Source organism: Camelina sativa, chromosome 12, assembly GCF_030686135.1.
Source record: "Camelina sativa cultivar CO46 ecotype springtype chromosome 12, ASM3068613v1".
In the NCBI taxonomy this organism is placed as follows: domain Eukaryota; kingdom Viridiplantae; phylum Streptophyta; class Magnoliopsida; order Brassicales; family Brassicaceae; genus Camelina; species Camelina sativa.
This window is the reverse complement of record NC_141891.1, coordinates 7,376,229-7,398,396: the sequence shown is the minus strand read 5'-3', so window position 1 is coordinate 7,398,396 and position 22,168 is coordinate 7,376,229. Positions and strand designations below refer to the sequence as shown.

The following is a 22,168-nucleotide window of genomic DNA, read 5'->3' as shown; positions in this document are numbered from 1 at the left end:
TCTATCGTTTATTTTTCTCATGCCAATTCTGTTTTTTTCCTAAACACATATCTATCCATCTGATTCTTGCTTCATTTATTGTGATTCAGATTCTGTTCTCTTTGTGTAAGTTTCCCTCTTGCCCTTAGCTGTGTTTCAATGGGTGCAACTAGGGTTTATATAGTAGTTGATTGACACCCTTTGAAACGGACTGCGAGTTAAATAACTTACATACTTTACTTTTTACATCTTTGAATATTTACAATCTGAGAAGATTTGTTTAACTCGTTTTCAGATTTTAATATATGTTCAATTATGAGAATTTGTAAGAAAAGATCACATCCAAACTAATTCTCATGATCATATACCCCTTGGTTTGTCAAACAAAAAGTCTAGAGCCTACGTGTTGAACTTCTTTAGGTCTACTTTAAGTAACTTATTGTTTCATTAATTTTTTACCATTGAGGTACCCTAATTACGTAAAACCTTAGAAAAAAATTATAATTGAACATGTGGTGGGGCTACGTACTAGCTGCGATAATTGGATGTATGTGATAAAGCAAGTTGTAGCTAGCTAAGGAACTTTCAAAGGTGATAGATCCTCGCTACTTTTTTATTTTTATTTTGTTTGTTTTTGATCCAGGGTTTTGATTTTAAGATTTTTTTGTCCCTGCTTCTAAAATTCGAACTTAATTAATCATATTTCACATTGTATAACAGGAATAAAGAATAAGTATTTCAAACAAAGTTAAAATGGTTATCTAACTCATTTATCAAGCCCTCAATCATATAGAATGTTATTCTACTTTTGGATCAAATCTCCGTCATCTTTACCAAACTTTACTCCAATCTTGATGATCATTAGGCACGCTTCTATTTATGAGATTTGGAAATAGTGGAATTACAAAATGATATTTCACCGTGAATCTTAATTAGCGATAATCAGTCATTCAGTCTCATCAGCAACATAAAAGAACAAATTGAAAACTAACATTAGTAGCTAATATATATGAAATATTGAGATATTAGTGTATATATATAAATTACATATATACATACACATACACACAATTAAAAATGTATGTGGGGGTCCTGACTCCTGAGTGACCTGTAAATTTTGATCAGAAGGAATTGAATGGTTTTGGCGAATACTAAGGTGGGGATGTTGTCTTCCTTTGCCATTCTAAACCTATCTCTTGTCTTCTCTCTCTATACCTTTCTCTCCTTCTCTTGCGCTCAATTATGATTCCACTCTCTCTCTCTCTCTCTCTCTCTCTCTAAGAATGATTACGGATGAGTCACATGCCATGGAAAGATCAATATACTTATATACAATAACTTTTGTGTGGTATAAGTATTTTTTAACTTATGATTGATATACAGTATGAACTAGTTAATGAAACACCAAACTTTTGTTAGAAATTACCGATCATCCTCATTGATCCTATTTTGAAGGTCCTGTTTTTTGTTGGGTGTTTTATCGAACATTCTTCTACCTTTGCAATGATTTAATATTAAGTAGATTTGAAAAGGCTAAGCAAGTAGATCAATTGTTTCTTTTTTTTTTTTCTAACTAGGAGTTATGAATCATATACTGACATGTAGTACTATGTTGAACCGAAATCAAAACAAAGTTAATATCTTCGTGCATAGTTCTTGTTTCAACAGAGCGACTTGAACTGAAATAGGACCTGATCCAACTTCTTATCCACTTTTTTTTTTTTGAAGGTGATGGAGTTGCAAACTTGCAATGCATCATATGATCATTATCATAATATGTGTGGTTCTTGTTCAAGTAATTAATATTATTATCTATTTAGTTTAATTTTGTTACATGTATATGATTGTTTTTGTCTCTTTTATATATGGTAACGAAATATTACAGATAGGATTACTTGTGTTTGGGGTCGACCACTACCACTCCTACACTCATTTGTCTCATGTGTTTGTTTTCAGATGGACTCACGTGAACTTCTTAATTTATTGTTTTTGGTTTATGTTTTCCTCCACGAGTTTGACAACGATAAATAATTATCCATTTACAAAATAACCATAAACTAGTTTTAGATCTCAACAGTTGTAGTTCCAATGAAGCAAATTTCACCAGCAATAGTAGTTAAATCGGTTATCTAAAATTTCAGTATAGATCTCAACTATAATGATATTCTTTACCATTATCTTTTACAATTTCTAACCATATCATAACTTTTTTAGCATCACCATAACTAATGTCACCAATATTCAAACATTTGATTGCTCTTCGTCATTTTTTAAACATGGACATTGCTTGCATAAGTATAACACTCGCATCTGCCCTAACATTCTAGGGTTATATTTTCCTTATAAGGGTTTTATTATATTTAAAAACTAATAACTGTGAGATTTTTTTAGTGAGGAAGACACTTGTTAATAATGCTATGAACTGTGTTCGTAGAAAGGAGAGATGGTTGGCATCTCCTCTGACAGAGACGGGATTTGACCTTCGGGTCTTTGAACACATCCGGTTAAGGCTCTCCACCCTCGTGGTGGATCTAACCCAATTTTAAGACGAAAAAATAAAAATAAAATAATGCTATGAACTACATGATTAATTATTTATGTACCTTCGAAATTGATAAACATAAAGTAAGAATTTTAACTACCCAAAAAAAAACTTATTCATCAGTTCCATATAAAAAGTAGTTTTGTTGATTAAGTATTGAGAAATCAGAAATGTTTTTTATGTCGGAACAATACCTATTCTCTAAATGAAGACGATTAAGAATATTAGTTGGCTTTATATAACTATAAAAAGTTCAGAAAGAGAGTTTACGTTTTAACAAAAAAAAAATAAAAATAAAGGGGAAAAGAGAGTTTACATATGTTAATCTATTGCATGTTTGTATTGAAAATTCAGAAATGTTATTTTCTTTTTGGGTTTTGCGGAAAACAGAAAAAAAAAAAAAAAAAAAAAAAAGCAAAAAACCAAAAAACTGTGGTGGCTGTCAGGCATGTATGATATAGTTTTAATTCTATTTTTACTTTCTAATACCCGTACGTACCTTTTCCACCAAAGAAATGCCTACGTTTTGAATATTTGAATACCATCATCTCATACATTTTTATTATATATTTTTCACAGCTAAATAAAAATTTCTAACATAACTGAACTTTTGTCGAAGACTATTTTAAAACTATATAGAACGATTTTATTTTTTATATATCTTACTGAGTTTACCGGACATGGGAAATGATGATAAAAATGTCTAGAACAAAAATGAAATAATTGTTCTATCCATATATCTTCTAAATGCTTCGAAATTAATCCTACTAGTGATGTATATACGTACACATACACCAAAACATATTTGTTTGTGCGCGTGGTCTATTGCCTTTAAAAAGGGTCAAACGTAGTATAGCTTGGATCCTTCTAATTACTTGTCCCTGATCTCTCCTAGTCTCTCGTCTTCTCTCTCTTTTGTGTTTCCATCGATCATGGGTTCGAATTTTCATTACACTATAGATCTCAATGAAGATCAACACCATCAACCTTTTTTCTCTTCTCTTGGATCCTCTCTTCATCAAAATCATCAACAACAACATTTTCATCACCACGCTTCTTCTAATCTCTCATCTTCGATGTCACCATCTCTTTCCTACTTCCCTTTCTTGATCGACTCTCACCAAGATCAAGTATATTTTGGGTACAACAATAGTACTTTTCACGGCGTTCTTGATACCCATCTCTCCCAACCTCTCGAGGTATAGTTTTATATGAATTTTTATATCAATATTAATCTTGATGATCCTATAGAGAAAAACCTATTGTATATTTAATAAAAAAGTATAAATTAACCGATCTTTCATTTGGAAATTTCAGACCAACAAGTTTGTATCGGATGTCAGTTCATCATCAAGCGATCAAATGGTGCCAGAGAAGGAGACAAGACTAAAATTGACGATAAAGAAGAAGGATAATCATCAAGACCAAACCAAACTTCCTCAATACCCGACAAAAGGCAAGACAGGAACAAATACGCTCAAGTGGGTTTCTTCGAAGGTGAGATTGATGAAGAAGAAAAAGGCGATTATTACCACCACCGACATCAACAAACAACATGTTAATAGCGACCAATCATCGAACCAAAGCAATCTGGAAGGAGATCATGATCATCACAATAACATATCAACAAATCAGTACAATATTATTGTCGACCAGAATGGTTATAACGGATCAAGCAACGATTGCGTGATTAGGATTTGCTCCGATTGTAACACAACTAAGACACCTCTTTGGAGAAGTGGTCCGAGAGGTCCCAAGGTAATCAACCACATCTTTTAATTAAAAATATATGCCTAAGTTCATACTGTATATATATACTTGATTATATAACCTCTCGAATAATTAATGTCTATTTATAGTACTAATTAATAACACAATATTATTCAAAAAATACATCTAACGGCAAAAGAATAAAGTAGTATTAAAAGTAGGTTAACAAGTATTTTAATCTTTGAGATCTTCATAAAAACAACTTACAAGATTATTAACCATATTATCCCTTTTGTTTTGTTATTACAGTCTCTTTGTAACGCCTGTGGCATAAGGCAAAGGAAGGCGAGGCGGGCCGCAGCAACGGCAACCGGAATCTCTGACGTATCGCCACCGGTCCTAAAGAAGAAGATGAAAAACAAGAACAAGAGATCAAATAATGGAGTTTATAATCTCTCCTCTCCTTCGGATAAGAAAATGATCACAGTGGAGGAGGCCGCAGCAGCCAGAGACATGGAGACTCAGAACAAGTCCTCGATGCTGTCATCATCGTCTTCCTCTTCAGACAAGTTTTATTTCGACGATCTAGCAATACTGTTAAGCAAAAGTTCAGCTTATCAGAAAGTTTTCCCTCAAGATGAGAAGGAGGCTGCCATTTTACTAATGGCTCTATCGTACGGAATGGTTCACGGATGATTATTTTGATTAAAACTCACCTTGTTGAGAAATTAGGGAAACTACTCTTATCAGGTATAAAATAAATCATACCATAATCTTATAAGTCATAACTAATAATATCTAGAATATTTGTTAGATTAAATTTTGTTCTTGCGGTGATATAGTGATGAGTCCAGCTTTATGATAAGAGAAAGAGAATGTTGTGGTTTAATAGATTTTGTTTGTAACGCTTGTGTTTCTATGATGCGATAATGTGGTTGTTCTTGTTCACTCTTCATGTTTATTTCTGTGTTATTAGATCTGTAAACAATTTATCGATATCTCGTCAAGCATTTTATTTGATGAAAATCTTTTTGGCTAGTACATATGGCTAGTAGAGATTGATATAATATTAAACTCGACCAACATGAATTTTCTTGTAATATATAACTAACTTAACTACTAAAGTGATGCATGCATATAATTTTTGGTTATGAAGCGTATATATCATGTTGCTCCAACCACTACAAACGTGGCTAGAGAACCAATCAAGACAACTTTTGTAATCAATACAATAGTATTCAAAACAGAAGTTTCGGAAAAATTAGAAAACAACCAAAAATAGAGGGGTTATTTTAAAATAAGTTCGAAACTTGGGGAGGTGTCCCAAACAATTTCTACTTTTCCGGTGAAAATTAGAAAGCTCAAAACAAGAAAAAAGGCGAAGTCTTTGTGAGTTGCGATTCATGTCTCCGACGACGACATGACATCTTTACGATCCCTCAGCATCTCGCTTTACACTTCTTCTAACTCTGCTCCGATTTCTCCACCAATCAAGATCCGAAAATGTATAAATTCATTCAACAGATTCCACGGCCTGTCATCTTCGAGCTCTTCTTTGATCGGAAATTTAGTTTTCTCTTCAAGAAAGCAGTTTCACTCCGTAAAGGTATGAAATTTCCTAACTTTTTGTGCTGGGATTCAAATTTACCGCTTAAATTTGAGAACCCATGTTCCACTTTTTGAGTATCAGCTAAATCTTATGTCACTTGTAGTCAATTGGGAATTTAGGTTATGTGTGTCATTTGATTTTGATTACTCTTTTATGTGGTCTAAGCTGGAAGATGTATACTGTGACGATTACATCAGTCTTGTGTTTTAAGTTCATACTGTATCACTTTGATTGAAGCTTAAGTGGCGTTAAGGGCTTTTTTTATAATAATGTGTATCCTTTATAAGTGTTTGGTGTTGTTAAATAGAGTGTTATGTTATTTGTGGCTAAGAATTGAAATATGTGTGTGTGTGTTTGGGATAGGTCCAAGCGTTAGCTGCTGAAACCGAACAGCCAAAATGGTGGGAGAAGAAAGCAGGGCCAAACATGATTGACATTACTTCCACTGAACAGTTCCTGAACGCTTTAAAAGATGCGGGAGATAGATTAGTTATCGTTGATTTTTATGGAACTTGGTGTGGTTCTTGCCGTGCAATGTTCCCAAAGGTAAGCGTTCCTTTAGCTACTTAACGATGTTTATCTTATCTCGTGTATTTCAAGTCCTGAAATGATTAGCTTGCTTCTTTCTAAAGCTGAGACTTTGTTCTTACTCTTTTCTAGCTCTGCAAAACGGCGAAAGAACACCCTGATATCTTGTTCCTTAAAGTAAACTTTGACGAGAACAAGTCTCTCTGCAAAAGCTTGAACGTCAAGGTGTTACCATACTTCCACCTCTATCGTGGCGCTGATGGCCAAGTCGAATCCTTCTCATGCTCTCTTGCCAAGGTTAGTTCTTCTTGTCCCCAGCTCTCTTTAATTGCAATCATCACAATTCTCTATCACGAAAGCAGAGTATAGCCACTGCATCATATAGTCTTAGTGGCATCCGCCAAGTTTAATAAGCTTTCTGCAAACATTATGCAGTTCCAGAAACTGAGAGAGGCCATAGAGAGACATAACGTAGGAAATGTCAGTGACTAGTCTTCTTCAGCTTCTGAGAAGGTTGAAGATTCAAGCGTATAATTCATGTCTGATTCTGATTGATCAAAGATTCTTTTGCTTAATGGCTTCCCTGTATATATATGGTAACTTCATTCGCATATGGTGCATCGTAACTTTTGTACATATAAAATAATAGTCTAACTTTAGAGTTCATCTAAATCTATATTGACGAATGAAAGTAATCAAAAGCTACATATTAATTACACTTAACGAAATCGCATCAGTTGCATTTGATCTAAGAAAAGCATTTTTTCTTCACTCGAAGAAAAAATAACAGGAAGTTGAAGCCTTAGGCTCACGAGCTAGCTCTTGTAACATCTCAAGTTTCTCATCCGCAGTAAAGTATTTGTAATCCGTCGAGAAATTTGCCTTCGTCAAATGTTTGGCATTTGTTAGTATGTAAGTTGCAACTTGTATCTCTTCTTCACGTTGTCCATTGTATCCTTCCCACTCAAATATTTGTAGATGGGATAACAAACAAGGAGGAACAGAAATCGGTTTGGTAAATGGTGGGTTAGTCTCGTGCTCTTCACTGTATTTCCCGTCTCCCTGTAACCATAACCGATAATGGTTTAGACTCATTAGCCTCAGCAAAACTAGCCTAGATAAGTAAGCAAAGTTTAAAGGAGTTTCTTACATCGCTTAGCTTGAGAGCTTGTAATTGAGGAGAGTTCATTAGCAAATTCATAAGTAAATTCCACCACTCGGTTTCTCTAGTACCTAGCTCCAAATATACAAGCTGGTGGAAGATAATACTGGCAGCATACCTAGTCTGCGCCACAAGCAAACGAAAAATGATGTTCAACACTAACTTTGGGGTTCTGTTATTTTCTAATCCAAGATTTGATTTGTCCTGGTTTTCATGTGAATGTATAAGGATAAAATTTTACCTCTAAATGCGACAAAGACAAGGAGAGACGCTTTACTGACGAGGCAAGAGGGAGGAGAATCTTCTCAGTTTTAATATTAGAGATATTTGTAATATTTGCCTCCACTAGCTTCGGAGTATACTCAAGAGAAAACTCAAAATCTTTAGGTCCTTTAATGGATAAGTAGTTCAAAGAAGGAGCATTGATCACATACCCTCTTTGGCCATCTCCATCACTACAATCACGTATTGATAATCTCTTTAAAGATGGTGATTCGATAACGAACTTTATCACATTGTCAATATATCGTTTCACGTCCAATTCTTCAAGATTAGGACAACTCGAGAAAAGCCTACGCACTGAATCATCATCCTCGTAGTAAACAAGGTGAAGGTGTAGGATCTTGAGGGACTTGAAACAAACAGGGGAATCAGGAACATCTACACGAACATAGCTCTTGAGTTTCAAGACCTCGAGTGTTTGACAAGCATAGATGTTACTTGGCAGTCGGATATATCCATTCTCTGAGTTAGGGTCGAGTTCAAGCTCACGCAAACCACGTTCAACCGCATATCCAATCCAAATTCCGATATCAACAGCCTCACAATCCGACTCAACTATAAGTCGCATACTCTCTAGAAGCAGTGACTTATTCAGTAACAAGAACCTATGAACAAATTGCGGTGACAATCTCAAGGAAGTTCTACCATTCTGGTAGTGATAGTCAAGCTTGGGCAGATATTGCCAAAGAGAACTCCATCGTTTGGACAAAACACAAGTTCCTACTGCATCTATTGTCGGAAGCAAAGACAATATCTGAATCAGCAAAGCATCAGGCAACTCACTTATCAGATCCCTATTGACATCAAACCTTCGTCTCTTCTTCAAGGTTCGCCAACAGAATCTGATACGAAAACATCAATTATGACGGTTCCAGATTAAAGATACATATAAATAATTAACGTAAGACTTTGGTCCGCTATAGGAGTGTAAGAAAATCAAGAACGCATGCACGTACAAGAGTCTTGGGAAGAAATTCACTTACTTTGGGTCCATCGCCGTAATGAGATAAGACTTGAAGTGAACCCTAGCTTTCTCAAGAGTTTAGTTTTCTTGTGTCGCTTTGTCAAGGTTAAAGACTTAAAGGGATCTTTAAAAAAAAAAGGGTTAAGGGATAAAAACAAGAACATTAATAGTCATAGATGCGAGAATTTGTATTAACATATACATGCACTAACTAATTCGAATATTATCCGGATTAACTTTACGGAACACATATCAAATACTAAAATTTATCCATCAAAACAGAAAAATCATAAATACTAAAATTTTGGATACATATTCCGCTCCAAAAAAAAATATTTTGCAAATATGTGTATTGATATAAAGATTTGTAGAGACTTTTGAACTGTATATAGGTATTACATATCTTGTATTTACAAAAAAAAAGAAAAAAAAAAATCTTTATAAATTAATTGGATTGTATATTCATTACTTATTTTTGTTTTTTTGGACCAAATTTAATTGCATAATTATTACATTTTATTGGACTCAAAGCATCCAATTTAACACCTAGCTACACCAACGAAAGCTACAAACTATTCTTTTATTCAAATTTGAAAAGGAAAAGCGAAAAAAACGTAATTTCTGAGAATTCTCTCCATCTTAACGGTCACAATAAGGAGAAAAAAAAAAAAGAGATTGAATTTTGCCTGGAGACGCCGCAGTTAGTGTTCCACCATGTTCAAGAGAGACGACTACATTCGAACTAATCACGACGCCGTCTTTCCCAAGTGGCAGGTGAGTACTCTCTCTCAAGAAACTCAATTTAGTGATTCCGGGGTTAAGGGTTTTTGCTCGATCTTTAATTCCGCTGAAACCCGTTCGAGATCACAAGAGTTTTGAATGATATCTCTTTGAAAATTCGTGGAATTCGATTTAAAGATCCCATTTTTAAGATCCAATAATAGAAACTCCTCTCAGATTTCAAGAAATTAAGTGATTCCGGGGTTAGGGTTTTGCTCGATCTTTAATTCCGCTGGAAACTCTTTCGGGGGTTAGGGTTTTGCTCGATCACAAGAGTTTCGAATGATATCTGTTTGAAAATTCGTGGAATTTTGATTATAAAGATCCCATTTTTATACTCTTCATTCCAACGTTTCTTTGTTTGTACTTCATTGATGTTTCTGGGTCTTTTCTCTGCAGGGTTTCGCCCGATCCATGCTTCTGCGTAAACCCATTTCAGAAACCGCAGAGCTACGGAAGACGTATCCGGATTACTCCTTAATTTCTCGAGATTTAGGTCCAAAGGTCACATTTTTATCTCTAAAAAACTCTGTATTTTTGTTGGCTTAGGTGGCTTTGTCTCATGTGTGTCATCAAGTTCTGATCTTTCTTGTTAGTAATTCAGTTGAATAAACTCATTTTTGAGCACAGATTCTGATAGGAGACAACAAGGAAAATTTCAGAAAGGGGAAAGATTGTGTTGGTAGATACAGAGTCCAAGAAGCCCTTCCGGGTCTGTCTGAGCTTGGTGTATCTGTTATCAATCATGACCAGGGGAGAAAAAATGATGGTCTTTTGGCTACCCTTGGTCAAGCTGAAAGCATTAAATATCGGCTACGGTCTTATGGTAGATCTATTACTCATCATGACTTACTCAAGAAACTTGGCGACACCCCGAGAGAGTCAGGTCTCTCTCAAACTCAGAAGAAAGCTGGCAACAAAACCGAAGAGAACAAGCATGATTCTGCTGAAGAGAGAGACATCAGTTCTGATGCAGCTGAGAAAGAGAGTAATTTGCAACTCAGTCCGTCCAGACCTCAACCGGTTTCAGACAGACATTCACATGATGACTTAGCTGATGGGTCTAATTCTGCTTCCGTTTGTGGACTCTTACTAGAAGATGGTACTACTTGCAATACAACTCCAATCAAAGGAAGAAAGAGATGCACAGAGCATAAAGGGAAGAAACTTTCACGTGTTTCTCCAGTAAAACTCATACCGTCTGAAGTTCCTACCAGAAGAGAATGTCAAGAAACTGATGATGATATATGTGGAGTGATTTTACCTGATATGGTGCGTTGCAGAAGACCACCTGTTTTAAGGAGAAAACGATGCGAGGATCACAAGGGAATGAGAGTCAACGCTTTCTTCTTTCTGCTGACCCCAACAGAACGTGATGAAGCCGTCAAAGAGGATAAATCCAAACTGAAGACATGTACAGGCTTGATCCAAGAGGGTTCAGGTCTGAATCTTGTATGTGAAGCTACAACAAATAATGGTTTGCCTTGTACGAGAAGAGCTCCTAAGGGAAGCAAAAGATGTTGGCAGCACAAAGATAAAACTGTGGACCATGGATCATCTTCCGAAAATGTTCAGTCAGCAACCACAAGGCAATTAATTTGCGGTGTTAAGCTTTACAATGGATCGGTGTGCGAGAAAGCTCCAGTGAAAGGACGGAAGAGATGTGAGGAGCACAAGGGGATGAGAATCGCATCTTAAATTCAAAGCATTAGAGTAACTCCTTTTGTAAGTACCTGACCGAGCCGGTTTGGTATTGGTAAAACTTTGTTGAATTACCGTATCATACTTTAACTCTAGATATCTTTTAGGTTGCATGAATTAACTAAGTAGGTACAAGTTAATTGAACCGAATATGCTTTTCTGTACGAAGCAGCTTCACTTTTCTTAATCATTGTCTCTGTAATAAACTTTGTTGCTTTTGGCCAAATGTAGAAGCTGCTGCAAACTAGCTAAAATTCTCATATGTGTAATGTTTCAGCTTATCTACTTCTGTCTTCTTTATCATCACCATTGATACACGTCTGTATTAAGTAACCAAAACTCTTGAACCTAATGGAATGCCTTCTCGGTTTTTGGCACAGCTTTAATCAACATGTTCTGTTGTGTTGTCTTGACACTTGAAACCCATCGTTATCATCTGCAGAACCATTCTAATTCACTGCTATCTGAGGGGTTCCGTTACTTAAGAATCCTGAACAGAAATAGTAAAGATGATGGGTATGCATTGTTTCAACCTGTAAGATTGAACAACTGAGAAATTTTCGTCTGCAGTTTGTCTTTTCAAGTTAAGAAACTGATGAGCATGATAGTTATTTCGAAATCCTGAGAGTCAACAACCTCTGTTTCTCACTATTTCGTAAGGTCAGATACATTTGGAAAGTAGTCAACAATATACATAGAAGAAGTCCTAGAGTTTTCGATTGGAATTTCTGACACTGTTTTATTTGGAGGAATGCTAGCTTCAGTTTTCTCTACGGAAAAAATGGAATGTACAATCTCTTACAATAATATGTGGTTTTAAACACCACAAAGAATCAGACCATATAGCGGTGATCTTAGAATTAGGTGAAAACGTTCCTTTTCCGTGTTGTCACTGCTTCTGCCTCCATTTCTTCTCGCGGTGGCACTCTTAAGTGCAGCTTCATAACATCATATACTGTGAATCCGATTGCCACGGACGGTACAACCTAGAGGAATCCAAAAGAGAAAAAGTCTGTAACTCCATCGTCCATTATCCGAAAACAAGACACAAATCTATGAAACGACTATCAAACCTTGAGGTAATTGATGCTAAGCCCTGAGAAGAGTTGCTTCCAACCTTCTTCTCTAGCAACCTTGAAAAGGGTTTGCATTGTTCCTCTTCTTCTTGTTTCTTCCTTAACGGCTGCAGAGAGTCTCTCAACCTGGCAGGGAGTTTCGGTTTTAATACTACTCAGGATCTTCTTTATATGAAGATTCAAGGATGTGTTGGGAAAGAAGCAGAGAACCAGATCAAACCTGCATTTGTCTCCTGACAACATCAAGAGGGTACGTCAAGGTCTGACCAAGCAATCCAGCGACAGACCCACATACAAGTTTCAGGGAAATGTCTTTCTTATGTTCCGCAGGGACATGGCGTTTCATCTCTTCGTAGAAGTAGAATTTCAAACCAGCATAAGGGAAGATCCCATACAAAGACGGAGCTGATCACAAGCCACCAAAGAGGCAAAGAAAGATCAAATCTTTTGAAGTCTTAGTGAAGTAAAAGATATAGCAAATCCAAAGTAATGGTTGTTATGTACCTACACCACGATATAGGCCACGGAATCCAGATTCTCTGTATGTCCTCGAGAAACAATCTACAATACCTCTGTACACAATTTGTTCCAGGGGAACAATGGTTTTTACTTGCGCGTTTGCTGAACCAACAACCTGCACTGCTGAAACCTCTATGAGCCTACTTAGTTTCTAACTCGGGAAGAGACATAAAAAACACAAAATAGATTACCTGATAAGCCAGCTTTGTCCTGACCAGATCAAGAGGATAAGTGAAAAGAACCGCAGTACCACCAGCGCATGATCCCGCTACAAGATCAAGCAATGGACCTCGAGTAGTATCAGGGAAACCAATAATGATCCATCTCCTGTATTCCTCATAAGCCATATAATGAAGAGCTGCATAGGGAACTATCCGAGCAACACTAGCACCATTCCCTCTATACGATAAAAAACCCAAAAAGAGGTTAACAATCTCATGATGACTAAACTGAATGGAGAGCTCAAAGGCATATAAAAACTCAAGACAACGTACCTGTCGAAACCCATCAAACCTTCAGTTTTGCCAATCTTGTTGATTGATCCTACAAGTCCTATCCTTTTAAACTCGTCTCTTCTAGTCTGACAAAAAGATCAATACTTTGATAAGCTTCTTCTAAATCCAGAGATGAGAATTGAGAATTACAACACTAAAAGCTCTATATTTTTTATGCTTAGTTCCATTACTCAAGTAAGTCAAACTGAATCAGGTTACGAATCAATCTTAGCTCTGTTATTAAATCTTGAAGAAACAGTACAAAGCTGTGATAAAATCGAAAAAACAAAAAATACCCAAATGATTAGTGTACCTGGAAAAGAATCTTAATTCGCTCGAGTGGAGCAACGGCGGTTTTAGCTATACCGCCGGTGACGCCGCCGGCAATAAGCTCCTTTGCGAACAAAGGCATCGAATCAATAATTCCGTTCTTCTCTTCGCCCTCCCCCATCGAAACAGAGGTTAGAGAGAGAAGATAGATACGGGTTTAATGGGTCTTCTTCTTCTTCTTCTTTTACTCCTCCTTTATCGAATCTTTGTACAGTTGAAGTAACCAGAAGAAGAAGAAGAAAGAAAGAATAGTTCTTTGTGATCAATTCAATCAAAGACTTGGTTCCTGTCTAATTCTCACCTTCTCCTGCAAGTTATTTTTATTCTCCAATTAGTGCCATGTTATATGATTTTAATAATTTTTATCTCTGCTTTTGCTTCTAATTTTTTAATGTCTTGGAAGATTCGAAGTTATGACGATTATTTTCTCTTTTCCACCTTTTTAATGTGTTGAACTATGTATTTTTAAACTAGTAAACAAATCAAGAACAAACAAGTATTGATAACGATATACATATATATATATATATATATATATATATATGAAATTATGAATAACAATCAACTTATTTGAAGACAATTACCAATTTGAATCTAGATTATTATCATAAACAGATAATGTATATAATGAGGCTGGTCTTTGAAACACAAGAAATTACAAAGATAAACAAAAATGTGAAGTGAAGTGAGCTAAATTGAAGTTTCAGGGAGTAGAGTTTCTCCACCGGAAGTAACTTAATCTGTCCATGAACACTTAGTTGTTGTGAGCGGCAATTACATGGTCAAGTCCTCGGTGGAGGGATTACTTATGTGCCTCGACGACCTTAGAGTAAAACTCCCATGACTCGTGCGTCTCAGTTATGGCAGTCTGACCAAATGGATTCTCTGCGACAAACTTCTGAACGTTCTCCGCATCCGCTAATCTTTCAAGATACTTCCTTAGTTCACCCTCAGGTCCTGTCACAATAAAAGAAATATCAGTTAACTCTGTCTGGTTGCTGTTGAGTAATTTAACAATGTAAAGACTAACCCAATGCAGAATCTTGATGGTCTGTGTACTGGTACGGGGAAGGGAAGATTCCAGTGTATGGCTGAAAGAGATACCAAGCAATGTTGAGGTTAAAAGTGTCATTGAATGCATAATATTTTCGCAGGTGCTCGAATACTTACAGGATTACACAAAGCCTTGTCGGGTGAATCGTCAACTAGCAAAGTGTTTGTCTCATCATACTTTCGGTTTCCACAACTGATGCATGTCCCAACACGTTCCCATACTGTTCGTAGATCCTTGAGGAACAGAGGCTTATCGTTCTTCTCCTGAGTTTTAAACTTCGTTGTAGTGCATTTATTCTGATCCTGTGTACATATAAAGATTAGGATTGGTGAGTTCATTAGCTGGATTTTTGGACTAAAAAGTAGAGTGAGTTCTGCTCGTATGTTAAACTACATAGCTCATAAAGATTGTATACTGTGTTGCTACAATCTCAATGTCAACTGCACTTCTCATCATCTACTCTCAAAATCTAGAAAATTGCTCAGAGAGGTTGTAGAGATCACTTACAAAACAGAACAACAGATTCCTCGCATAGTTTCTCATGACAATGCTGACCATATAATCCAACCCACTAGTAAGAGAAAAAGGAGAGATGGAGTTAACTGAGGATTTGAAAGTCGTATATGTATTAGACACCTCACTAAGAAAAGCAAAAAACAATGCAATTGAGTTTTTAATCAGTTCAAGAAGCTTACATGCGCCTGGAGGACCATATCGCAACATTAAATCTCTCAAAGCAAAAGTCGAGAAAGCTGGAAACAAAAGGCCTCCTGAAGACTATAGAAAAATGGACAAAGGAATTACTCTGCAGTCAAAGAAGCATGTAACAACTTACGAGTGACCACACTGAAATTAATTCTTTCTTACCTGATCTATATGATACTTTACCATCTGGAATTAATTGACCTGTAAAGCCCTGAACGATATCCGCCAGTATTCCATTCAAATCAAATACAAGCAACTTTCTAGTACGACCATCACATGAACATTTAGGTACACTTCCAATTTCTGATGAAGCAACTCCTTGAACCATATTATTCTGTATTACAACAGAACTTGATAAAGACATTTCAAGCTTTTCCCCATCAAATTCTGGTTCTTCATCTTTAGGCACGGAAACAGCATCCTTCTCCTCCATATCATCAGTTTTATGATCTAAATCATTTTTCTTATTCTTGCTCTTCTTTGTTTTGACCTCAACCTTGCTAACACCTTCTGCTCCCAAAGCATTCTGATCAACTTCTCCATTTTCATCATTTATCTTTTTACTGTCGTCCTCCATATTGTCTGTTTTATGATCTGACAGGTTTTTCTTCCTCTTGCGTTTCTTTGTTGTGCCCTCAACCTTACTAACACCTTCTGCTCCCAAGGCATTCTGATCAACTTCTTCCTTTTTATTTTTTTTCTTTTTTTTGGTATTTTCAACATCCTGAACACTTTCCTTCTTAGTTGCAGAATCTTCAATGTTACTAGCCAAATCCTTACTGGCAATCTCCCCATCAGCATTCCCATCGCAATTTTCCACACCTTCTCTATTTGATTGATGCAACAAACAGTCGCTATCCATGATGGCTACTGATTCGCAATTTGTTTTCTTTTTTGTCTTCCTTTTCTGTCTTTTGCGTGCAACGTCACTATCACCTTCTGCTCCAATTGTATCCTGATTAGATACAATATTTTCATCTTTTGTCCTTTCTTTACGTTTTCCAGATTTCTGAACTCCACTTTTCTCTCTCATTACAGACTTTTCAGTTTTACTTGTCATATCCTCTCCCCCAAACTGTTGTCCGGCATTTCCATCACAATTTTGCATGTCTTTTTCGTCTGAATGATCCAACAAACACCCAACAGATACTGATGGCTCATAGACTTCAATACCTGCATATGACGTTTTATTCTTCTTCCCCTTCTGTTTTTTGCTCCTTACATCACATACACCTGCTCCAACAACGTCCTCTTTAACTCTAGTTTTTTCATCTGTTTCCTTCTCTTCAGTTTTTCCGAGATTCTGTAAACCACTTCCCTCCCCAGTTACAGAATTTTCTCTCTGACTTGCTGGATAACTAACTAACTCTCGCCCACCATTTCCATCATTATTTTCCACAAACTCTACTGGCCCGCTTTTCATGGAGGTTGATAAAGTATTTCCTAACGGGTCGCAGACCTCCACTGTTTCGGTCTTTCTCTTCTTCCTTCTCTTGGCTTTAGGATTCTGAGCCACAGTTTCATTGACATCTGTGCATTCTTGTTGTTCCACTGTATCATCCTTGGATTTTGGACAACTACTTATCATAACACTAGCAACAGATATTTCCTCTTTACTCATCGATTTTGATTCTTCAGCTTCAGAATTATCGTACTTAGCTTCAAGAACGTCTTCTTTAACTTCAGTATTTCCATCTGTTTCCTTGCTCCCATCACTATTTTCCACACACTCTGCTGACCCGCTTTTCGTGGAGGTTGGCAAAGTATTTCCTAACGGGTCGCAGACCTCCACTGTTTCGGTCTTTCTCTTCTTCCTTCTCTTGGCTTTAGGATTCTGAGCCACAGTTTCATTGACATCTGTACATTCTTGTAGTTCCACTGCATCATCCTTGGATTTTGGACAACTACTTATCACAACACTAGCAACAGATATTTCCTCTTTACTCATCGATTTTGATTCTTCAACTTCAGAAATAGTATCGTATTTAACTTCAAGAACGTCTTCTTTAACTTCAGTATTTCCCTCTGTTTCCTTGCTCCCATCATTAATTTCCACACACTCTGCTGACCCGCTTTTCGTGGAGGCTAATGGATCACACGCCTCCACTGTTTTGGTCTTTCTCTTCTTCTTTTTCTTGGCTTTAGGACTCTGAGTTTGGGCCACAGTTTCACTGAGTTTGACATCTGTGCACTCTTGTTGTTCCACTGTATCATCCTTGGATTTCGGACAACTACTTATGACAACACTAGCAATAGATTTTTCCTCTATATTCATCGGTTTTGATCCGTCAGCTTCAGAAGTAGTATCACATTTAAGTTCAAGAACATATTCTTTAACTTCGGTATTCCCATCAGTTTCTTTATTCCCATCATTATTTTCCACACACTCTACTGACCCGCTTTTGGTGGAGGTTGGCAGAATATTTCCTAATGGATCAGAGACCTCCGCTGTTTTATTCTTTCTCTTCTTCCTTTTCTTGGCTTTTGGACTTTGAGTTTGGGCCACAGCCTCACTGAGTTTAACATCTGTGCACTCTTGTTGTTCCACAGTCTCATCCTTGGATTGCAGACAACTATTTATCACAACACTAGGAACAGAGTTTTCCTCTTTACTCATCGATTTTGATCCTTCAGCTTCAGTAATAGTATTGTACTTTACAGCAACCCCTGCATTGGTACTATGAATATCAACATCACTTTCCTTCAGTGCGTTTCTATCCCTCTTTTTTTCTCTCTTTCTTTTCTGGGAACAAGTCAAACTAGTACCATCTGGCTGTGAATCTTCTTGCACTGAAAAATTAGGGCCGGTACAAAGTTGTGCTGCTCCAGGTTTTTCACATGAAACTTGAGTTTGTTCGTGTGACCCTTCTTGTATTATACCATTTGACAGAGTGTTGGGTGGCTGCACTTGGTCTTCGTTGGTGATTTTTTCTACATCATCCAACATTTTCTCTTCACAGGAAGCCTCCTCTTTCTTTTTCTTCTCTCTCCTTTTTGATTTTTTTCTACTGGAACCATTCTTATTAGCATCTGGTAGTGAATCTTCTCCTGTTGACATAATTGGATCTGCATGATGTAGTGTAGCTGCAGGTAGTGTAGATACACGATTCTCAGATAACTGGACTTGATTTTCACTGGTGGATTTCTCTGTTTCCCCCTCTTTTTGCTCTTCAGATGAAAAAGCCCCATCTGCGTAACCATTCTGGCTACTGATATGAGAATCATCATTCTTCAACTCACTTTCATGTTTCCTTGATTTCCTCTTCTTTTTTCCCGATCTCTCCTTATGCTTATCACTCTCAGGATTATTCACACAGTCATTTGAGTTTCCAATCTCTGAAACAGTCTCCATAACTACCTTGATTTACTCGGCAATCAGCTGCAGTTACAAAAACAAAAACAAGGGAATACGTTACTTAAGTTAAAGCACAAGTAATGACTCACACAATTGTTAATTAAGATGCCTCACATAAATCCTAAACAGAGCTCGATAAGTCTGTAATTGATTAACAACTGAGCCATAGATACTAATGCATTCAGTGTGAACTAAAAGAAGCAGTCAATCCAGAAAAAATATGCACATTCTAATACCATTGTTCATGAAAATTTGATTGGCAGTGTTCTGTAATCCCTAAACACACAAAACGGTACTTAGCAAAAGCCATTAACGAACCAGAGAATCTATTCAAACCCAAAACCCAGAAGTTTTAGTGAATCTTCAATCCCAGGGTCAGATCTTAAATCCGAATTTGGAAAACAAAAATCACCCTGAAGAAGAGACGAACATGGCAAGACATTAAATTCAACCCGAAAGTAAAACAGGCTAGTATCTCAATACCGACCACCGTATCGGAGAATTCTCAGAAGAGCAGAAGAAGAAGAAAACCTGGAAAAATAATTTCAAATTGGGGAAGAGTGTGTCTCTGACGAACTCTCAGAAGAGGCGCGGCGAATTCGAGAGCCCAAGGGTTTTTTAACTCAACAACCTCCGTTACTACTGCGCCGTCCTAATCCTATAACTAATAAACCGTTCCGGTTTTAATTGAAATACAAAACATTATCGATAACCATTCCGGTTTACAAGAATGGGTTTTAATTAATTCTTAAAAAAAACTATGGTCCATATAGTTGGCCCATTTAGAAATAGACAATATGGACTTGGGTTATATTATTATACATGACAGATCCAAGAGTAGCTAGGTCTCACTCAAAATGAGCAAAACGAAACATCTTTCTAGGACGATGATTCTGTTCATCAAATCAAGAATTCAGAGTCATATTAAAGTTTCTAACTCACGGTTAATGACATAATTCATACAAATAGTTTATATTCTTTTGTCATTGAAGCATTCAAAATTTTGATTTAAGAATCGCAAAGTAGTTTATTTTCTTTTTTGTAACTCATAAAGTCTTGGATTTAGTTAATTAAGCTCCTTGCATTTGTTTGACAAAATAGAAACGAGAGACCCTGATGATGAGGGTTTACGTTTTTTTTTCTCTTATAGGTAGATTATTATTTCGAGTCATCTATCAGTAAATCTGAAGAAGAAAGGGTCTTATCTGTGTATAGAATATATTACAAAAACAAATGTTTATTGAAGTATATATAATGGGGTTATTGTATAACTCGATATTTGAAATTATCTGTCAATAAAATCTGTAAAAGCAACTTGAACTTTAAAAACTAAGTTGCACGCGTAGCAACAATTTTAATCTATCACATGTTTTAATCATAAAGCACCTCTGAACCCACTAGGCACAGCTAGACTGTAATGTTGGTGTGTTCTTAAATTTCGATTACTTGTTATCATTACAATTTTTACTGGAACTCACATTAGATACCAAACTGGACGTACGTACGTAGACACAGCTATTTCTTGTATATATATCACTGTTTTGATTCTAATCATGAAGACTATAGTAGTTACTAGTTACCATCAAGCAACATAACAGACAAAACAATTAAAGTTATATATGCAATGAGGTTACTCTCTGCGGAAAAGGATTTGGCAATTCTTCTCATTTTCGAAGTTTCATATCGATAGAACTAACCATTCAATAAAAAACAATTGGTCAATCAGTGTGTAGATAATACATATACGTGTGTTTTTTTCTTTGTGGGCAAATGAGAATAGACAGACTGTCGTATTTCACTTTACATTTGTTTATACATATAAGAATTTGTTTTTTCTTTCTTCTGTATTTTTTATTTATATTTGGGCATGAGAATCAGTGTCAGAGTGGAAGCTATTAGCTATGTTGGTTGATAATTCATTTTCTAATATATATGCAAAAGTGAAGCTTCATAATAATACATATATATGTACATATATTGACGACCCATTCATGCATTATTCAACAATGATTGAAGATCACAATAAAGTGTACTAGTTATAAGATATTATTACAAAATTTACAACTTGACTTACTCCATGTGTGTTTTTAATTCTCGAGGCACTTTTGTGTTCTTGATTTATATTTACAACTAATCTAACAATTGTATTATACAGCTATTTACATATAAAAAATACAGCCATTTCTGTTGAAAAATTAATGGATCGGAGTCCCCATCTGTTTAGACAAATCCATTTTTTCACAAGTTCCAAGATTGTATGATGAATATGATAATTCTAATCAATTACCTCACTTTGGACTGTTAATAATGCAAATACAAACATCAAATTTTTATGTTGGAAACCCATAAGAAGCAATCTAATGATTTTATTTCTCTAATTTTTTTTTTGTCAACAAAACATGTAGTATAAGGAGTTAAACCAAAATGGCGACATCAACATGCTAAATACTAAAACAAACTAGTACTATTTTCAGTTTAAAATTTATTTATTTTATATCAAAATGAGTGTGTGTGTGTGTGTGTGTGTGTGTGTACGTCTATAGTATAGTTTAACCGCCATGAAAATATGGAAATAAATCATATGTACTTTCCAATGTAATTCTACGCCATATGAATAATTCCAGTTTAGTTTCAAACACTGGTTTCATAAGCTAGCTAGATCTGATCAAAGAAGAAGATCTATTTTCTAAATGCATTTTTAGCCACTATAATGTAGCTCAAAACTAGTTTACAACTCCTCCAATATCCAGTTACCAATACATATTGTACAAAGCATGTTTAACATGTATTCATGATATTTCCAATAAAGCAATATATACACATAGATATTAATTTTAGTTACATCGACCTTTCTTCATGGTTTTATGCAGTTCCTCAGCTCAAAAAGCTTATGGACACTATCATTTGGCATGATCAGCGCGTTAATACACCTAAAGTTGGCCGGATATATAAACATATTTACATGAATTTGTGTCTATTTAAAGGAGGTTCTTGATTTCCCCCTTATGTACGTAAAAAGAAAAACAATAATATATTATGTAGGAACAATAATGGTATTATATAAACTTTTCAGCGAAAAGGCAAGTTTTGGCTTCACATGCATATACTAGAATATTATGAACATCTAATAAGCTTAAGTACTTGTGTGTAATTCAGATATATATATATATATATATATATATATATACAACAGAAAATTAGAAAAAGACGTACATATATTCTCCTATTGCTGAGAAATAGTATTATTTAGTTAGGAATTGTATGCTTTGTTTCTTTTTTTAATATTATGGAGCTTTTAACTAAACACCGACATGTAATATTGTATCTTCTTCCAAGATTTTAATTTCAAATAACTCTACTTAACTTATTTTAGTTTAT

At 35.8% G+C, this 22,168-nt stretch overlaps 6 protein-coding genes and 1 non-coding gene across 12 annotated transcripts; 4 read left to right on the top strand and 3 right to left on the bottom strand.

Annotated features, from left to right (window-relative positions):
- Window positions 1-2,403: 2,403 nt before the first annotated feature.
- LOC147930258 (U6atac minor spliceosomal RNA) lies at window positions 2,404-2,525 on the top strand. The gene has a single exon (XR_015576971.1). It is a non-coding gene; the product is annotated as a U6atac minor spliceosomal RNA (small nuclear RNA).
- A 669-nt stretch (window positions 2,526-3,194) lies between these two features.
- Window positions 3,195-5,179, top strand: LOC104730795 (putative GATA transcription factor 22). Its single transcript, XM_010450016.3, has 3 exons — window positions 3,195-3,720; window positions 3,839-4,279; window positions 4,541-5,179. Exons 1-3 carry the CDS (start codon window positions 3,454-3,456, stop codon window positions 4,925-4,927), a joined length of 1,095 nt encoding a protein of 364 aa, XP_010448318.1. The 5' UTR covers window positions 3,195-3,453; the 3' UTR covers window positions 4,928-5,179.
- Window positions 5,180-5,318: 139 nt separating this feature from the next.
- On the top strand, window positions 5,319-7,063 carry LOC104730794 (thioredoxin-like 2-1, chloroplastic). Its single transcript, XM_010450015.3, has 4 exons — window positions 5,319-5,837; window positions 6,204-6,386; window positions 6,501-6,665; window positions 6,804-7,063. The coding sequence occupies exons 1-4, from the start codon at window positions 5,652-5,654 to the stop codon at window positions 6,858-6,860; spliced, it is 591 nt and encodes a 196-aa protein (XP_010448317.1). The 5' UTR covers window positions 5,319-5,651; the 3' UTR covers window positions 6,861-7,063.
- On the bottom strand, window positions 7,012-8,903 carry LOC104733289 (F-box/LRR-repeat protein At3g26922-like). Its single transcript, XM_010452876.3, has 4 exons — window positions 8,796-8,903; window positions 7,772-8,654; window positions 7,519-7,653; window positions 7,012-7,430 (listed from the first exon to the last, which is right to left on the bottom strand). The coding sequence occupies exons 1-4, from the start codon at window positions 8,804-8,806 to the stop codon at window positions 7,137-7,139; spliced, it is 1,323 nt and encodes a 440-aa protein (XP_010451178.2). The 5' UTR covers window positions 8,807-8,903; the 3' UTR covers window positions 7,012-7,136.
- Window positions 8,904-9,345: 442 nt separating this feature from the next.
- LOC104730792 (protein EFFECTOR OF TRANSCRIPTION 1-like) lies at window positions 9,346-11,542 on the top strand. Its single transcript, XM_010450014.3, has 3 exons — window positions 9,346-9,550; window positions 9,956-10,060; window positions 10,187-11,542. The coding sequence occupies exons 1-3, from the start codon at window positions 9,491-9,493 to the stop codon at window positions 11,252-11,254; spliced, it is 1,233 nt and encodes a 410-aa protein (XP_010448316.1). The 5' UTR covers window positions 9,346-9,490; the 3' UTR covers window positions 11,255-11,542.
- Window positions 11,543-11,865: 323 nt separating this feature from the next.
- On the bottom strand, window positions 11,866-14,089 carry LOC104730791 (mitochondrial carrier protein CoAc2). Of its 2 annotated transcripts, none has more exons than XR_015574878.1 (7): window positions 13,660-14,017; window positions 13,347-13,432; window positions 13,044-13,251; window positions 12,842-12,967; window positions 12,554-12,738; window positions 12,331-12,459; window positions 11,866-12,243 (listed from the first exon to the last, which is right to left on the bottom strand). XR_015574878.1 is itself a non-coding variant. In XM_010450013.2 (7 exons), the coding sequence occupies exons 1-7, from the start codon at window positions 13,795-13,797 to the stop codon at window positions 12,118-12,120; spliced, it is 1,002 nt and encodes a 333-aa protein (XP_010448315.2). In that variant the 5' UTR covers window positions 13,798-14,089; the 3' UTR covers window positions 11,866-12,117. The 2 variants fall into 2 exon arrangements, 1 of the variants encoding a protein (XP_010448315.2); XM_010450013.2 differs by having other exon boundaries at window positions 12,838-12,967; window positions 13,660-14,089.
- Window positions 14,090-14,245: 156 nt separating this feature from the next.
- Window positions 14,246-19,456, bottom strand: LOC104730790 (uncharacterized). Of its 5 annotated transcripts, none has more exons than XM_087479025.1 (8): window positions 19,322-19,449; window positions 19,109-19,203; window positions 15,598-18,814; window positions 15,426-15,507; window positions 15,238-15,301; window positions 14,847-15,032; window positions 14,707-14,767; window positions 14,246-14,633 (listed from the first exon to the last, which is right to left on the bottom strand). In XM_087479025.1, the coding sequence occupies exons 3-8, from the start codon at window positions 18,785-18,787 to the stop codon at window positions 14,479-14,481; spliced, it is 3,738 nt and encodes a 1,245-aa protein (XP_087335151.1). In that variant the 5' UTR covers window positions 18,788-18,814; window positions 19,109-19,203; window positions 19,322-19,449; the 3' UTR covers window positions 14,246-14,478. The 5 variants fall into 5 exon arrangements, with proteins under 5 accessions (XP_087335151.1, XP_087335152.1, XP_010448310.2 ...); XM_087479026.1 differs by having other exon boundaries at window positions 19,027-19,203; window positions 19,322-19,428; XM_010450008.2 differs by lacking the exon at window positions 19,109-19,203 and having other exon boundaries at window positions 19,322-19,456.
- Between the last annotated feature and the right edge of the window lie 2,712 nt (window positions 19,457-22,168).

What these genes read in the sequence shown, in the direction of transcription:
- LOC104730795 (XM_010450016.3), top strand. Translation starts at nt 3,454, where the DNA reads ATGGGTTCGAATTTTCATTACACTATAGATCTCAATGAAGATCAACAC. An exon ending in ATCTCTCCCAACCTCTCGAG is followed by an intron (nt 3,721 to 3,838) that starts GTATAGTTTTAT and finishes TGGAAATTTCAG; the next exon opens with ACCAACAAGTTTGTATCGGA. An exon ending in GTGGTCCGAGAGGTCCCAAG is followed by an intron (nt 4,280 to 4,540) that starts GTAATCAACCAC and finishes TTGTTATTACAG; the next exon opens with TCTCTTTGTAACGCCTGTGG.
- LOC104730791 (XM_010450013.2), bottom strand. Translation starts at nt 13,797, where the DNA reads ATGGGGGAGGGCGAAGAGAAGAACGGAATTATTGATTCGATGCCTTTG. An exon ending in TGGCCTATATCGTGGTGTAG is followed by an intron (nt 12,739 to 12,837) that starts GTACATAACAAC and finishes GCTTGTGATCAG; the next exon opens with CTCCGTCTTTGTATGGGATC. An exon ending in TTAGCATCAATTACCTCAAG is followed by an intron (nt 12,244 to 12,330) that starts GTTTGATAGTCG and finishes GGATTCCTCTAG; the next exon opens with GTTGTACCGTCCGTGGCAAT.
- LOC104730792 (XM_010450014.3), top strand. Translation starts at nt 9,491, where the DNA reads ATGTTCAAGAGAGACGACTACATTCGAACTAATCACGACGCCGTCTTT. An exon ending in CCGTCTTTCCCAAGTGGCAG is followed by an intron (nt 9,551 to 9,955) that starts GTGAGTACTCTC and finishes TTTTCTCTGCAG; the next exon opens with GGTTTCGCCCGATCCATGCT. An exon ending in CTCGAGATTTAGGTCCAAAG is followed by an intron (nt 10,061 to 10,186) that starts GTCACATTTTTA and finishes TTTTGAGCACAG; the next exon opens with ATTCTGATAGGAGACAACAA.
- LOC104730790 (XM_010450008.2), bottom strand. Translation starts at nt 18,787, where the DNA reads ATGGAGACTGTTTCAGAGATTGGAAACTCAAATGACTGTGTGAATAAT. An exon ending in TAAAGTATCATATAGATCAG is followed by an intron (nt 15,508 to 15,597) that starts GTAAGAAAGAAT and finishes ATTTTTCTATAG; the next exon opens with TCTTCAGGAGGCCTTTTGTT. An exon ending in ACAAGGCTTTGTGTAATCCT is followed by an intron (nt 14,768 to 14,846) that starts GTAAGTATTCGA and finishes TATCTCTTTCAG; the next exon opens with CCATACACTGGAATCTTCCC.
- LOC104730794 (XM_010450015.3), top strand. Translation starts at nt 5,652, where the DNA reads ATGACATCTTTACGATCCCTCAGCATCTCGCTTTACACTTCTTCTAAC. An exon ending in GCCGTGCAATGTTCCCAAAG is followed by an intron (nt 6,387 to 6,500) that starts GTAAGCGTTCCT and finishes ACTCTTTTCTAG; the next exon opens with CTCTGCAAAACGGCGAAAGA. An exon ending in TCTCATGCTCTCTTGCCAAG is followed by an intron (nt 6,666 to 6,803) that starts GTTAGTTCTTCT and finishes AACATTATGCAG; the next exon opens with TTCCAGAAACTGAGAGAGGC.
- LOC104733289 (XM_010452876.3), bottom strand. An exon ending in TGTCTTTGTCGCATTTAGAG is followed by an intron (nt 7,654 to 7,771) that starts GTAAAATTTTAT and finishes CTTGTGGCGCAG; the next exon opens with ACTAGGTATGCTGCCAGTAT. An exon ending in AAGCTCTCAAGCTAAGCGAT is followed by an intron (nt 7,431 to 7,518) that starts GTAAGAAACTCC and finishes TTATGGTTACAG; the next exon opens with GGAGACGGGAAATACAGTGA.